At 42.0% G+C, this 17,059-nt stretch overlaps 1 protein-coding gene across 2 annotated transcripts; it reads right to left on the reverse strand.

Annotated features, from left to right (window-relative positions):
- Positions 1-2,032: 2,032 nt before the first annotated feature.
- FLVCR1 (FLVCR heme transporter 1) lies at positions 2,033-17,059 on the reverse strand. Of its 2 annotated transcripts, XR_008824966.1 has the most exons (11): positions 15,997-17,059; positions 12,470-12,614; positions 11,787-11,927; positions 11,414-11,481; positions 11,030-11,133; positions 9,768-9,878; positions 8,586-8,691; positions 8,256-8,367; positions 7,516-7,583; positions 3,162-6,187; positions 2,033-3,043 (listed from the first exon to the last, which is right to left on the reverse strand). XR_008824966.1 is itself a non-coding variant. In XM_056357549.1 (10 exons), exons 1-10 carry the CDS (start codon positions 16,957-16,959, stop codon positions 6,125-6,127), a joined length of 1,881 nt encoding a protein of 626 aa, XP_056213524.1. In that variant the 5' UTR covers positions 16,960-17,059; the 3' UTR covers positions 2,033-6,124. The 2 variants fall into 2 exon arrangements, 1 of the variants encoding a protein (XP_056213524.1); XM_056357549.1 differs by having other exon boundaries at positions 2,033-6,187.

Here is a 17,059-nt window from a genome sequence, read left to right on the forward strand (position 1 = left end):
TTTTACTTAACTGACCAAGTCTCATCCCACATCCACAGACAAATACAGGTAAAATATAAAGAGACGAAACAGTAAGAAATTGCTATTACAGTGATAAAACAGACATTATACACCAAAGTCATCTAGGCAAGGAAAAAGCTGGCTTCTAATCATACCTTCCCATTTCCCAGAATCAGCTCACTGGGATGCACATTCACTGCCTCATCTCCAAAGCTGGTAACTCTGACCTGCAGCCACAACAGCAGCACTTCTGGGCTCACAGGCAGCATTCTTTAACCACAATTTCTTAAAAATAATTGTTTTCATGATAGTCTTCCATCTGCATGCAGTTTATAGCTTTTGCAGGGTCTTGTGTCTGTTTCTAGAACTTGTAACACAAGGCCATGATGCTGACAATGCCCTTTAGATATTATTTATTTTTTTTAATGGCCTAAGCATTGTTACAAGCAGAAGCACTTTACTGAGAAAACACTGGAAAATAGCACCCTGGAAGCTGAATTTTGACCACTACTGATATTAAGGAGGTATTAGCCAATTACAAATCAGTAACTACACCTAACCATTGCCAGTACTCAGCCTCGTTTTTACCGCAACATAGCTGATGAAGTCCTTTCTACAAAGTTCAGGATGTTATTGTTTTGTCTTCTGAAAGATATTGTTTAATTCAAGATGTAAATATTGATTTAGAACACAGTCAGATAAGGCTAGCTCATTGTGAAGCACAGCCAGAAGGAAATCCAACAAGCTTCCAAAAACCTTTCCCAGCCTAGGAAGCAGCTGAACTGTTAGGCACCTGCCTATTTGTCCATGCACAAACCGAATCACTTTCTGGCAGCGGTAACACCCATTAACTTTGGATACATAGGACCTCCTCCCAACTATAGAATCAATTATCTGACTAATCATAGTTAGGATGGTGTAACATCTCCCACTTACCTGATGAGGTTTCTAATGTTTTCTTTCAAGAAAGCCTGAGCAGCTTCCAAAAAAAAAAAAAAAAAAAAAAAAAATCAAACAAACAACCAAAGCCCCACAAACTTTAAGGCAATAGTAATTTGCTGTGATTGTTCCTTCCTAGATGCGGGAATGTTTAAATTACAGAGGTGAACGGGGATATAACCTGCAGCTTTCATAGAAATACTGCAAGAGGAATACCGCCCTGTAGTCCCGGTTGTAAAATAAAGAGCCCGTCTGAAAGTGCAACCCAGTGTTGAACTGGATGTTAGTGTTGTTTTATGACAAAAGGCTTGCGTGTCCTGTGCTCGGCAGCACCTGCAACCTCTTTCTGTGAAGAATCTCTTACAGAAAAATACCTTAGAGATAATCCCAGTTTTGTGGAGAAGGGAGATTGAAAAACACCACCAAAACCCAGAGCATTTTCTTACAGCGATTCTGCTTTCTTTGAAGCAGGTTCCTCCAACTTACCCAGCTCCCAGCTGATGTGCTGGGCTTAACGCCTGAGGGTGAGTGACCGAACTCTTGCAGTGTTCACAAGGGTCCTTCTGTGCTCCCACTGAAGACCACTCTGGTTTTAGAAATAAAAGTTGGGCCATAACTGAATGTAATGTCTCATTCCATCCTCTCTAAGAAGTTATCCTACCCTCTGTCCCCAGATAATCCACAGCTGGGTGCTTCATTAAAATAATATTTGCACTACCCTTAAGGAGCTGCCTTTGGATTGCTCTGCTTTAGAAGTTAACAGCACTTTCTTTTCCTCAAAGATCTTTTCCAAAGCAAAGGAGGAGAAATCACTGTGCTAGAGCAGTGCAACTCAACTAATGATGCTAATAATTTAATTAGATGCCCTGAGAAAATTTCTCTGTAAGCCAATACTCCTGTGTACAATACATTTATATACCCTGCGTACATGCACTCTGCATATAAGCATGAATACATGTTTATTAATGACACAGTGTATCATTCACTTATAGATTTTTCCTACATTAAATGGCAGCTTCTAAGGAAAAAAATGAATCATTTTTAGACCATCAGTTGTATCAGCAGCTGTCAAAAATGGTAATCTTATCTCCAATCAAGTTACACGTTATACACTTTATTAGTAACACATAATGGTAAGGAATAATGCCACCCACATATACACATACATACAATATTGCAATCCGAGAATATTCATAAGGAATTTTAATTGTCTCTTGAAAAAAAGAATGGGACACTAACAAAACCAAAATATTACAGAAAAAATATTTGCTCTCTTCATGAGAAGAACCAAGACATGAGCAGTAAATAACATGGGTCTTGACATGGAAATACATTTCTTAGGAATATTTTTTGCTGAATTCATTCTAGTTCATGCGTTAACATCCCCTCTCCTCACAGACTTCAGACTGAATGGTGGAGGGGGAAATCACCTGCAATACAATAACTTAGCTTGCCATCTGTGCATCATTAGTAGCCTATAACACTTAAGGTGATACATACACGTATTGAAAGACAGCAACCCAAAAGGTCAAGTTCCCATTCACGCAGGAAAACTCATGAGTTCACAAAATAGAAAACAAAAGCAATAAATTCTTACAGCTTAACCCAACTTCACTTGGTTGTAGACACACAAGATAGTCCAAATATTTCTCAAAAAGCATTTTTTCATTAGGCAACATGGGCTGGCATCTCTAATTACACACTCCAGTGATTGTCTCTGAAACAACAGACTGTCTTGAACAAAAAAGATGTCCAAGAGGATGAAGTTAGGAGAGCTCTATTAACGTGAAATGAATCCTAGGTATTCTTTCCACTCCTTCCCTTGCTCATTCTTCCTTGTAAAACATAGGCATTCAGCAATAGAAAGAGATGTTATTAAAGACAAGCACTCATCTACAAAATAAATGCTCTGAAGGACTTATCTACCAAGCTGAAGAAGAAAGCTCCTGATGGCAGCAGTTCCAGACTATGCCTGACAGGTCTGGTATTTTCACACCCAGCCAAAAGAAACGAGGATTTTAAGGCCATGTTAGGAATCCTAAATGAAAATGGGTCAATGTTCTCTGGGTCTCTCCCACTGAAGTTAGCAAAAGTTTAAAATGGTCTGGAAGAAACAAATGAAGAGTTATTTTAAAGGCTCATCTTTGAATCTTGTAGCTGTAAGTTAGCAATTACACATGCTGGTGGGCCCCTGGGAACCTGGGGGCAGCCCCCTTGCTCACCATGACATGAGTTCTCTTGCATCCTCTACAGTTCTCTTGAAGCTCTTCAAGGAAAAGCATATTGAAAAGCAAAAGCTGATGCATGGGACTTGAGATGCCTCTTCTCACTTTCCTACTCCATCCTCTCATAGTTGAGATGTAGAGCTGACACGACAGAAACCCTATTTCCAATTCCAGATGGACGTTTGATTGGGTGGATGTTGTTTGTTTAAAAAACAAAAATTAAAAGCAGAAAAATCAATGCCCCAACTACCCCAAATCTATTTCTGCCATGAGCTAGAACCTCAGTGTCTTGACAGACAGGTAAGATTATTGCATAAAATACTGGTTTGTTCTTTATTTGCTCTTTAGTTTGCTGCTCGGCCTTTTATTTAAATACTTAGAAATAGCTCACAGGTTTCCAACTTTCAAGCTCCTTTTAGAGGGGGAGTATCAAATCCAGGATGCAATTAAGCCTTCATTATTCGGAATATTTTCTTTCAAGGGACCCAGCAGGTTTTGCAGCATGCCAAAATCTTGTTTGGACCTTTTCAGAGGGTAGCCAAGTAATTTGGCAGAAGATAACAAACACAAGGAGCCAGAAGGGCTAGAGTATTTTTTCAATAATTGGCTGAACATAACTAAAGAGACTGGAAACGAGTAGTGAAGAAAGGAATTAGAAGAAAAAAGTTCAATCTTTGACCTTGAATAGTGTGTACTGGACGTCTTGGAAAGCATTCTGAATACTGCCAAAGACCTTCTACTGGACATTTGAAAACACTTCTCCAAAACTGCAAAAATATTATCTCGTTAAGATATTGCAACAGTGTAAGTCTAAAGCAACCACTGGCCATGAACACAAATATTTACTGAATCTGTATCTTGCTGAAGAACGTATATATTTTGGCACACATTATTACCATTTTTCCAAAGGGAAAACCCACCCACAGATACCAAAAGGCACAAACTTTCACTTTGCTCACTCAGGCTGAAAACGTATACATCCCATCATGGGGCAGCTTATATCAAAGCAAGTCATTAAATGTAAAGAACTGACATAATGAAAGCATCTCTACTTCCACTCCTATACTCTTGCCTGCTGTTTGAATATGTATGAGTTACTTTTCCTATATTCAGCTACCTCACCAGGGGACTCTTCCCACCGACCTGGCCTCTCCAGGAGCAGCAAGATCTGCCCATTTTCTCTGTAGCACTGGACCTGACAAAGAGACATAGATCCTTTTTGGAAAGGTGAGTGTTCCAAGCATGCTTAGCTTATCCTGACAGGCATATTGCCATTCAGCCTTCCCATGTCTGATGCATTTATCATACAAAATGTTAAATCAAGATCATCAAGTTTAGAGGCTAAGTTTAGAAAGCTAACTTTACAAGGTTCTTTTTCATAGAAAAGGATTCTCTAAATCTACAGTGAAACAAGAGAAAGAAAACTATTTAATGATACTTTTCATATTGAAAATTATTTTGGAGTTAAAAAGTTCCCCACGCCCAACTGTAACAATCCATGGAAAACTTCGAGTAGGGTTCCACCTTCTGGATGGCACTACATCTGTGGGAACTCAAAGAGACGGCATCACTGATGGTACTGAACCTGCAGGCTGAGCTTAAAGACTGCAAAAACTGAAATGTTTGCAAAAAGTCCACTAACTCAGGTCTGACACTTTCATTAATAGTAGGGCCTCAGTATTACTGTAGTGCCATCGGTTCTGTAGATGTAGATAGAGCACAGGGTAAAGGAGAGTATTTTCAGAAGCACTGCAGTGAGAAATCCACATCCCAAATTCATATAAATGTAGTAACACCAAGTGAGTGTTAATGAAGTCTGCTCCTTTTGTAGCTAAGAAGGACAATATAAACAGCAAATATTTCATCAAAGTGAAACGTCACTATTTTCCTTTCAGTCATCCTTACAGCTTTTAACAAACTGCAAAAGACATTAAGTTATATGAGCACAAAAATTTCACAGGACAAATGATACAACTCACAAAGCAGACAAATAAATGCAAAAAAGGATAGAACAAATATTCAGAGGTTTAACACACAAAATGGAATTTCTTCAGCAGCACTGATTAAACCCAAGATGAGGCAAGGATCTTTACAAAGTAAAGGCACCAGCTCTTTGTAAACACATACTCCTCTCACTTTAACTGAGAAAGCACTCAAAATATTCTGTGGAGGCAACCTGTGCGGTAGTGTTCCATTGCCTATAAATACTTCACAGGAGAGATATCAAAGGCCTTTCCTCTCCTTTTTACTATATTTAATAAGAAAATTTTTTCTTCAGTTTATCTAGTGGAAAAGTCTTTAAATCTCCCCAGAAATGTTATAATGAATCTGTAAGACAGTGTTCTCTCTTATCTGCCCTCTGATATCTATCAAGAAGTTTCAAGGCAAGAGAAATTTCAGATGCCAGTATGAACCACACACATTTGCAGTCATCTCTTGTTTTCAGTATTGTGCTATAGGCAGTTTCCCAGAAGGAACCAATGGCTTATATTAAAAATACAGATACATTTAAAAAAAAATAAAAAAAAAAAAAGGAACTTGTGCACATCCTCCAGCTGTACAGCTACCTACTCTGACTTTTCAAATGCACTAGCAAAGACTGAACAAGAAAAGAAGATTAGATACTTCTGATCATGATAACTGTACTTCAGGATTCCAGATTTTTTGAAGTACGCATCCTGAATGTACACGTCTCCCTAGCGTGGAGAATATTCACACAGTTCTTTACTAATGAAACTGCAAAACTCAAAAACTGGTAAAATAAATACTCCATACAAAGGTGAATTGTTTGCATCTTGGACAAAAGGAACTGAGCATCTTCACAGTGTCCACTGCACAACTATCACAAATATCACCAAACACATTTTACTACTCATACACACAAATCCAGTGATTACGCTAATTGATGTTGTTCAGTATCCAACCAAGCTTGTGCGTTTCCAAGTCACCTTCTTTCAGCTTTATAAAGCTGACTGAATTTTTAATGTAGTACTTTCAGGTTCTACAGGACTGTCAACTGGTACCTGGAGAGGGGGAAAAAAAACCCGGGAATTAAGCTGTTATTCAACAGAAGCTATTCTCAACCTCAGTATTCCTGGGTAATTGCATACACTATTGGAGTCTAACCTAATAATTAATTAGCAAAATCAGGCATTTATAGAAAGCCTTATTTTCCTTTACCTTCTGTAATGAAAAAAAAACCAAACAAAAAAACCCAACAAAAAAACCCTACAGAATTGAGTTTCTTAGTGTAACTCTAAAGTATGTATTTACTGCATATAGATATTTATCATCTAGAGAATAACTTTCAGGTTTTTTTCTTCGATACATTTAAACACAGCAGAATCTTGCTGATCAAGGTTTGGTATCAAAGTGCTGTTGTACCTTATTAACACAGGCAGCTCTCTATTTATGGTAATAACAGGGCAAGGACTCCTGGCTTCTGTTACACCCTGGCTAATAAGTCATGGGCCACTGCCTATAGTCAGCATGTACATCCCCAAGACAGCCCCGACCCAGGCTGGTAAAGCTACAGGACGCCCAGCTGCAGAGGTTTCAGGTTCAAGTTAGCTCATATAGCACCAACTTGGAAGTTTCTGAACGTTATGCAGACAGTAACAGTGTGCACTTGATCACAGATGATCAAAAGCAAGACACCTACACATAAAAAGAAGCCTGACAGAGGATCTTGCAATACCCAACTCCAAAAAGCAGTTTCATTATCTTAATCCAAATGATCAAAAAACCCACAGCACTGAAAAAATGTTTCCACTGACAGCCTTATTTCTACAGGTAACGGTGACAATTTGGAAAAGCTGCTGAAACAGTCTTGGAACCGCCTGAACAGCTGAAAATGCTGCGCTCACTGTTTAAATTGAGAGGGTGCTCAGCAGAAGAGGAGACCCAGCTCTTCATGTACACAGGATAGAAACTGCAGCATGACTTCTGTTCACCAGACACTGACTTCACCTAAAAGGACTTCAGGTATTTTAAATAAAATATGTCATCTATAGCACAGCCTCCTAACCCAATACACAAAAAGGCTTTACAATTTACAATGCTACCTGCAAATATGAAAAAGCAAGATTCAAGCAGTAAAAGCAGAGATTAATATTAGCCACTTAAAATTCAAGAAAATCTGAGAGCAGAAGTCTTTTAGTTTTTTTCATGGGAGCTAAGGGGAGAAACAGATACCTGAGGGTACCATCCCATGTGGTTCTGTTGTTCCAAAACAGCATGGAAACAATCATAAGATTTGGTCAATTGTCTTTTGCTGTTAATATTATTATGCCAATAGAAGCCAAGCATTCAAGTACAGTAACACAATCATGGTAAGAGAGTCAGCACTTACAGCTTTAACATCCAAATTCATAATCCCTGAATTCACATTGTGTCTTCGCAATTCTGATTTTATTAAGGCTGAAACAAAAATGTAAAAAGAAAGCTGGTTCACAACTTTGCAATGACATGCATTTCAAGGGAAACACACAGTGCAAGCACATGGAAGCTGCTTTCAGCACATATTAAAATACCTGTGTTCGGTCTTTCACAATTTGAACTTACTGACAATTTGAACTCGCTCCTCACAAAGCACACGCAGAAAACTACAATAAAAGCTTTTAAACCATGAGTGCATAAAGCAAAGCTTATTTTAGCACTTTCAGTACATTTGTAAGTATCAGCGTAAGTCACAGGTACAGTTCAGGAACACATCAGCAGTTTCTTGCATTTGGAAAACTGCAAACTGTCTCCATTTATGTATTTGTTTACATTTATTATCCTACTCTGGAGACAGACATCTGCCTCGAATTCAAGACATGGCGACAGATGGCTGTCCATATATCAGCAATATTATCCTTTAAACAAAGGGTGTGCACACAGCAATTATTTGAAGTGAAAAACAAAGCAAAAAAACCCTTTCAATCAAACCCTGCCTGCATTTATAACTTTTGTCAGTCCAGACAGAAAGCCACATATTTAAATCCCAGATGTCTGAGACATCTAAAAACTACCCAGAAATTCACTATCTCAAAAAAGCTTCCACATTTTTACATTAAAGAGAACTCATTACTTACATTTCTGATTAATTACCTGTTAAGATAATGCCCACAAAAATCCAAGCACAAAGAAAGAGGTTTCCTGCACGAGGACTGTAGTCTGTTGTGAGCTTTCCTTGAACAAGCGTGAAGACAATTCCAAATATCTATAAACAAACAAATCATTTCATCAGGATCACATTGAAAACAGTCATCACTTTACCTTGCAAAGTTTCAGGTCACATCTTAAAATAACCAGATTAAAAAATTAAGGCTACAGCAACATGACAGAGACTTAGCAGCCAAGTTTGAGAAAGCCACCTTAGATTTGAGCAGAGTGGCTTTCCTGACCATTACTTCACTTGAAGAAATAAGATGATATAACCTGTGCTGATGCATTAAGGAGACCGGAGGAAGTGCCTTCAGATTCTGGGTATGTAATTTCCACAGCGAATTCAAACCCAAGTGGGAGATAGCCAGTCATGAAGAACCTGTTGAAGATAAGAGTAAGAGGGTGACAGGTGTGGCCTTCATCTATTACTACAGCTAAGAAAATCAAATGTAAACACATGGTATTAGGAATTAGCTGGTACTCTTAACTGTCTGTTTTCAAGACCTAACATGATCCAATACTTGTTTTGCCTGCTTCATTCCCCTGACCTCACCCAACCATTTTAGCTATACGTCTCTCTGTTTTGGACAAAGATGTTTTAACATATTTGTCCTGTTTCTCATAATAACCTGCACTCCACTCCTTACATATTAAACAACCTTCTCTGACCAGTCCACAAAACATTCCATAACTGAAGCCAATTACTTTCAAAATGAAAGACATACACAAACACCATCCTTTGATCAGCCCAAAGATCCATGCTGGAGGACAAAAAGAGACCATCAGTAGAGAGAGAGGCTGGACACTGGAATGTCTGCTAGCAAGTGCTGTGGAAGAAGCTGAGGCGACCGATAGGTGACAGAAAGAGCAGGGATTTAATGCAGTTGAGGTTGGTTGATTGATTAGTCATTAAACTGAAACTATCCAGACATTTCCGGCTCTACCTTGACTGCTGTGTCTCGATACAGCACTATTCCCCAAGCACCTTTTGGGGCTTTTAGATTACATATCTATGAGAAATGCTCATGCTCTTCTGAGCAAACAAAGCATCCAGCATGTTGCTTGGGTTATCAAAACATAGATTAATAAAAATGCACAGAAGCCAGCCTTCCTAGATTTGCTCAGTCAAACCCTAATCATTTACGAACTGGTCAACAGAAAGATTCAGCTTTACTGCAGACAACTTTTTGAATTCGAACCAAACAAACTGATCACATACAGACTTCTGTTAGGTCCATTAAAATCTTAAATGGAATTCACTGGAAAGTCAGTTACTTTTATATTTATTCTGATGTAACAAGATAAAACTCTAGTAAACCCTATCTGTACTGTGAGCTATAGGCATAGGTTGAGAGCATGGTGACAGAATATACATAGAATCATTTAGTTAAAACAGTTAAATATTGTTTCTGAACAGAACTGAAGTAACTCTTCCAGTCCTCTTTAAGTGCTCACCCAAGTACTCCTCCAGTCACGAACACTACTATAAGGTATCCGAGGTCCAGGGTGAAAGTAAATACAAGCAACCCAATGAATGAGAGAATGTAAACAATCAAAGTAGTTTGCCTGCAACCCAACCAAAAAAAAAGGAAAACAATTAACACTGTTAACATAAGGTCATAGCACATTGCTGAAGCATGGAAGAGTAACATAGACATTACTTACTCCCTAAAAACTGACATTCTACAGCTATAGAATTTGCTTTGTGTAATTCTGACTCAAATGTATCATGTAATGAGAATGTATCTCTTCCCAAACTATTGCCTTGGTTATACGACTGCTTCACTCAAGGCTACAGACACTTACTCAGACTCTTTAAAAGAGTGGACAACCACAGGAGATACTGTTACCTTAAGACTATTTTAGTTCTCCACTATACTGCACCTCTTGGCCATTCTGAAGTGCTGCCCATTTTGCAATACATGTGCAGCCAAATCGAACACCAGTAGCAATAAAAGTCAGCCTAAGAGGCAAGTCAAACAAATCTCATTACATTGTTCTATTTATTTGAAGTCTGGAATAAAGGATATCATCCAAAATATTAAAGCACACATCACTTATTTATAAGCCAACACACTAGCAAAACCAAAGCCTATCTACAGCATTAACGTCCATTAGGTTTCTAGAGCTCTTGCCCATAATGTACTAAGAGTCACAGGGGAGAACTACCCCAGCACAAGAAGCACTGCTGAGGGGCACCACACCATGGGTGATAGACCCAGAAGCTCCTACCCCAGAACAGAGTTCTACTCCACGGTCATCCCCTGAATTAACGCAATGTTATGCTTACTAATAGGACCAGGATTAGTATTAAAAAAATGAGAATCCATCAACTGCCTGTTTTACAAAACAATGCAGAGTAAGTTTTGAACCTTTATGCTTTCCTAGGAGAAGGAGTCCACTGGGCCACCCGGCCACTGTATGTAGGATATAAAGTGCTTTCCTTGTTAGCCTTACACTCCTGAAGAGATAGGAGTAGATGGAAAACCCCTTCGTATCTTTGCATTCTCTTCTCTCATTTCTTTGGGCCAAGAACCAGTAAGAGTTTCAAGCTTTTGCTGTAGCCTCAGAAACTAGTCTCCATCAAGGCCACTAAAAGATCACGGATGAACTGCACTTTATCTTCAGTTCACTTCAGCCCTTACGTCGCAGTATTTTTCTAATGCAATAGCACCGCTCTCCTACCCCTAACCCCATACATGCCTACCCACACTTACTTGTATGTTTTAGTGTAATCCAGCCACAAACCACAAATAATCGAACCCACCATTCCTGCCACCACCAGTGTCAAGCCAATTCTCCCAGCGTTCACTTCTTCTCCCTTTCAACAAATATTTATATGGTGCTCATTAATAACTCGCTTCCACTCAGAGTCAAGTTCAGACCTCTTGGCAGTCATAAGCGCAAACAAACATTCCTATGACTCCCACAGCTGTATGGTGCAAGAAACTGTAGGGGGGTATAAAGGAAACCAAATGTCCGAGCACACATAGCACCTTCATAATAATGAACATCACCTCTGCAAATGTACAGTTAAAAAAACAAAACCAAAACAAAACACACAAAAAAAACCCCACCCAAAGAAGATCCAAGAAACTTACCTCATAATGAGTTACTATCATCTGGTTTAATAACGTGGAGACAGAATAAAATGCCCCAGTCATAATACCTGCAGTACCAAAAGAAAAGCTTCAGTCATTCCAGGGGTACACACACAGATCTGCTACCCTAGAGTTAATCTTCTGATATTTAAGACTCACGTTAGAGGCAAAACTTTTTATCTGCCAAGTAAAATCTCTTCACCAGGCCTTTAAATGGTATTTTGAATCCTGCCGGATTTTCCAGCATTGGCTGCTGAGTAAGTAAAAGTTTGACCCTCCCTTCCCCATAAAAAAAACCACAACTAAAATACGATGTACTTTTAGCACACATTTGAACTGTTCTGCCAGACTACAGCCAGACAGCACCACTCACCGTAACTGATCAGCAAAAGTACAAATGGAGCATTTTTGAACAAGTTAATAATCGACTGCTTGTAGGAATAATCCTCAGGAGGCATAGTTTGCAGGACTGCTTGAGAGTGACTAGGAGGGTATTTTGGCTTTTCTTCAAACACTGGGGAAAAAGAAGGAGGAACAATTTTGATTTGTCTTTATCAGACTAATGCTTTTTCTTTTTGAAGTGTTTCAGCTTGATGAATTTCAGAATATTAACTTTTTTTTAACACTTCCATGAAAAAAATGTTCTAGATGTCCTCATGGAAGAATCAAGTCACAGCCACAAAGGGCGTGCTAACTATTTGGTCACAGCTGATTGCTACCAACTTAAGAGTCACAGACAGACTTCATCTGCAATGTGTCTAGACACTACACACTAGTGTCTGAATGTTAAGGTTAACAGAGAGAATTCAAATTGTATCATAAGGTTTTTCTAGCAAAAAGCCTAAGCTGCCTAAATATTCTGAGAGATGTCACCCCATGTGAAGAAGCAACATACAGTAAACTACTTGTCACTTAACCCTGGCACAACAGGTAAGTGAACACAAGTAAATTGGAGAAAACATAATCTCAACTACTTTGAGCAAAGCCAGATGCTTTAAGAGATGTGCTAAACACCCCCTACAGTCACCGTTTAAATTGCAAGAACAGCACACTTACCAACCCCTGTTAAGAAGAACAAAAGCGTGGAAACTATTGCTGTGCCGTAGAACATGATGCTGATGTTATGTGCCATTAGATCAATATCGTCAGGCGTATTTGGAACCAAAACAGGCGGCAACAAAAAGCCAATCGCAGTGCCAAGCTGCAAAGCAAGAAAAGAAAACCCAAAATCATTTTCCTGTGAACATAAAAATTAACAGAAAAGAAAATCCTTACCAGGTAGAATTCTGAATTTGTATCATAATAAGTATTAATAAAACTATGAAGGAAACGTGTTCCTTTAGTATTATACTTCTGAGCCATTTGCTGTCAATGGCATTTCACAGTCAGGTCATAGAATCATAGAACGGTTTGGGTTGGAAGGAACCTTGAAGACCACCTGTACCAACCCCCTGCCACGGGCAGGGGCACCTTCCACTAGACCAGGCTGCTCAAAGCCACATCCAGCCTGGCCCTGAACACTTCCAGGGATGGGGCATCCACAGCTGCTCTGGGCAACTCGTTCCAGTGCCTCACCAGCCTCACAGTGAAGAATTTCTTCCTTTTCTCTAATCTAAAGCTCCCCTCTTTCACATCTTCCATAATTCAGGTTTTAACCTTTCTACTTCTGAATTAAACTACAATACTATACCTAGTATATAACACATTTAACAACTAAGCATTAAGGATTTTTTTTCAGAAGAATCTTTCACAGCAAAACACTGTGCATGTCCATAAATACTGCAACTGAATGCCTAGAACATTCCAGCTACTCTTTAGAAACACTCCTCTCGATGTCACGATCCTGCCACTACAGTAACAGACTGACAAGCAAGGTTTATTGCAGAACTGATAAAGCAAAGAAGAGCAAGAGAAAAGGAGCATCCTTATCAACAAACACAAAACCAAAACCTACATCTGCCATTATTGCTGAGGAAACAAAGGAGAATCACACAATATAGTAGTAATCCGTTTGTATCTGGAGTCAATTCCAACGTAGCAACTGATTTTGTATGAAAAAGAGACAAAAACCAAGAACTGAAATTTTTAGTGCGTAGAGATAGATAGAAGGAAAAAGAAAAAAACTATGAAGGAACAAGAGTCTTGGACTACTCTCTAATTTCTCTCTGCTGCTCCTCCAAAACTAAACTGCATTTTAAAGTGTTAGAAAAATGTTATTTTTTTAAACTAAAAACCCCTGCATCTATTTCAGGTAAAAGATTTTTAAAAAAAAGCACCAAAGACTGTTAAGAGTAGCAAGTCCAACACTCAGAAACCACTCAACACAAAGGTGTGCCAATGTGGATACAAAGTGCCCTTTGTGTGTATGCCCAACGCAGCTTTCGCTGCCTTTTTTTTTTTTTCCCTGCAAAAACCATCAGTTTTACACTGAATCCAGTGCTCACCTGAAGAATTTGTCTTTTTATTCTCACCCTTCAGTATATGAACCCTAACAAACATGAACTGAGCACACAATTACTCTTTTACTTTAGATATGTTTTTTCCTCCCCCAGAGTGAGCCTACACAGTGCCCACAATATTCCAAGAAAGTCACGCGATACCATTTTTCACCTTTTACACCCAGAGAGGCTAAGGCCAGAAGGACAGAGATCTGGTGTGCCCAGTTTGAGATGCTGAATACTTGTGGAAATAACCCTTGACGGGTACATCACTGCATTCCCAGTGATTTGTGTTTCAACTGCAAATGATCAGCATCTCAAGAGATAATGGGTGCGATCTGACTTTCGATAAATACTCTGTCCCTCCCCTTTGTGCGGTCCCAGCCCTGTTTGCTGTAGCGATGAAGTTATGCAAAGTACCTGACAAGAAACTGGCTGACCAACAGCCCAGTTAGTTATAGCAACTTCATTCTGGTACGTTGTGCAATTAACCAATTACAGTGCGACTGTATTGTAATGTGTATGCAGGAGTGAACTGCATTGGGATACACAGACAACATTACCTCCAACTTCTGAGGCCTAATTTGGTGTTTCACGCCCTTTTCAATCTAGCTTTCTAGAGTGCTTTTTTTTTTAAGAAAGTAAAAACTGAGGACAGAGAAATTCTGTTGTTTGACACCACGAGACACAAGCAGGACTGGGATATTAAGACCTACACAGCACGAAGCTCTGAGCCAGCAGGGTACCACAGAGCTACAGAATAAGCCATTATCCTTTGTGAAGGGCTGCCACAGGGAGATGAAATGCACCTTTGTCAGTGCGTTTCACAGGTGTTTCCCTGGCAGAGGACCATCAAGCATGTCAGCACATCAAGATCTGTCCTAGCTTCTGGAAGGGAATATGCTCCAGAACTAAGGTTTGGGGTTTTTACATCTCTGCTCCAGTTTTCCTTGCCCATCTTTCTCATGGTTCCTACCTGCACAGCCCCTGCACACCTGCTTCTGTCCTGCACCGCTCCAACTCCCCCATCTCAGCATCTGAGCAAAGCACCAGTTTCAGACTCCAAGTTGCATCCTTGGCACTGTACTGTGGAACTGAAGTCTCAGTAACTCCTTGCTATTGGGATGACTGGTGCGTGTCTGAAAGAGTGGATTTAGCTGCCAAAGAAACCTTTAACCTGATTCCAGGTCATAGATGCAACATTTTTGCTCAACTGCTAAAACAACCAACAAACAACTCCCAAAGTCTTCAGTCCAAAGGGACAGCTGACTTGTCCACTGGAAGACTTCAATGTAAAAAAAAAATTGGTTTAGATAAGCATTGGTAAAACCCTCAGCATCCAGGTACGAGCTAATGAGCAACCCTAACTGTAAATATGTAACGTTACTATTACCACTGTAATAATCCAAAGTGCACAAACATAAAATCATTAGACTCACCCAAGGAAAAACAAATCCCCTATTACCTTAATAAAACCATACCTAAGACCTCAGCCTTCACCAGCAATGTCGACTGGAATCTTAACATGTTGTTGGCACAAAAAAGCAGGGACAGTAGCAGGGGGCTGGAACAAGGCTATGGGAACAAAAAACCCATCGGTATCATATCCTCACCCGTGCTTTCAGATACACCTGTTCCAGCTCTCTGAAACCAGCCAGGACCAGCAAGCTCAAGGAAATGCATGATTGTTAACAGCTGCCCACAGTGACATGAACTACCCCAGCGCTACAGAAAACTCAGAAAACTTCACAAGTGGGACACTGGGGCTCTCTGTGAAAGTTCATGTACTTTACACCCCTCCAACCTGGGGGTGGATTCAGTCTGATGAGTGATGCAAGAGGCAAGATGTCTCATGCAAGAGCAAGAGAAAGCAGAGCAGGATGACTTCTGAAAAGGGTCTCAACCGATGTACTGCAGGTGGCTGACAGAAGTGCATGAGCTGCTGCTCACTGCCAGAGTCCTGCAAAGCCCAGCCGGCTGCGATGGAACATCACCTCCATCACTCTTCCTCTCTCCAGCGCTGCCCCATAACCCTTTCCTGAAGAATGCTATTTCCCCACTTGAAACGGCTCAGTTTTAACTCAACGCCACACCAGGCTAAGGTGGCCCACATCCCCCCAGCCTCCCTTGCCCCTCTGCCCCTACCTGGTTGCCCAGCACCGCCACGGCGCAGGCAGTGGAGACCTCGGTGGGGCCGAACCAGACGGAGGCGATGCGTGAGGGCAGCCCCAGGATGAAGACCTGGGCGACGGCGCAGACGGCCTGGGCTGCCAGGGTGAGGGGGTAGCGGCCGGGGGCCAGGCTGGCACACTTGAGCCAGGCGCCCAGGCCGTTGAGGCCAGCGCCCAGCAGGGCGGTGAGGCGCAGGCCGCGGGCATCCAGCAGCCAGGTGGCGGGCAGGATCAGCGGCACGTAGGCCACCATGTAGACCATGGAGAGCCAGTCTATCTGCGTGAAGGAGACGCCGTAGAAGCCGGCGAAGACGTTGCTGAGGATGCTGTACTGGATCCACTGGAAAGCGTTCACCAGCGAGTAGCAGCTGAAGACGGCCAGCACCGCCAGGCGCCGCCGCGACAGGCGCGTCTCGGGCGGGCCGCCCGCCGCCAGCATGGCCTCGGCCTCGGCCGCCCGCTCGCCCGCCGCCTCCTTGCCGGGCAGGAAGCCGTTGCAGCGCTGCAGAGCGGGCACGGCGGCGGCCGCCGGCATCTCCGCGCTCTCCCCCTCCGCCTCCTCCTCGCCGCCCTCCTCCACCATCTCGGCCGTCTCCCCACCCAGCTTCCCCGGCGGCGGCGGCGGCGGGCGCAGCCCGGCTCTGCCTGCCAAGGTCACCTGTCTCTCCGGCTGCGGCCCCGCCACCGAGCCCACGCCGCCGCGCCACGGGGCGGAGCGGAGCGGAGCGGGAGGCGGCCCCGGGGCGGGCGGAGAGGGCGCGCCGGGAGGGGCGGCTGGGGCGGCGCGGCGGTGCGTGGCTCGGTGCCTGTGCTGGGCAGTCCACACGCACGCACGCAATGCGCGCACGCACACACACTTCCCACAGTCCTTTAAACGGAACCGATAGAGCCTGTCCGTGCGGGTGACTGCCCATACGGAGACGGGAACGATGTACATAACCCCCACGACACCCCCGAGGAAGGCGCATGACCTCACCCCGCAACGGCTCTCCCGGCCGGCGCGCCCCGCACAGCCCGGGCCGAGCGGCCCCAGGCCC

The sequence above is a fragment of the Falco biarmicus genome, chromosome 12 (genome assembly GCF_023638135.1).
Source record: "Falco biarmicus isolate bFalBia1 chromosome 12, bFalBia1.pri, whole genome shotgun sequence".
NCBI classification, from domain to species: Eukaryota; Metazoa; Chordata; class Aves; order Falconiformes; family Falconidae; genus Falco; species Falco biarmicus.

What these genes read in the sequence shown, in the direction of transcription:
- FLVCR1 (XM_056357549.1), bottom strand. Translation starts at nt 16,959, where the DNA reads ATGTACATCGTTCCCGTCTCCGTATGGGCAGTCACCCGCACGGACAGG. An exon ending in TGGCGGTGCTGGGCAACCAG is followed by an intron (nt 12,615 to 15,996) that starts GTAGGGGCAGAG and finishes CTTGCTTTGCAG; the next exon opens with CTTGGCACTGCGATTGGCTT. An exon ending in TCCTTAATGCATCAGCACAG is followed by an intron (nt 8,368 to 8,585) that starts GTTATATCATCT and finishes GTTTGTTTATAG; the next exon opens with ATATTTGGAATTGTCTTCAC.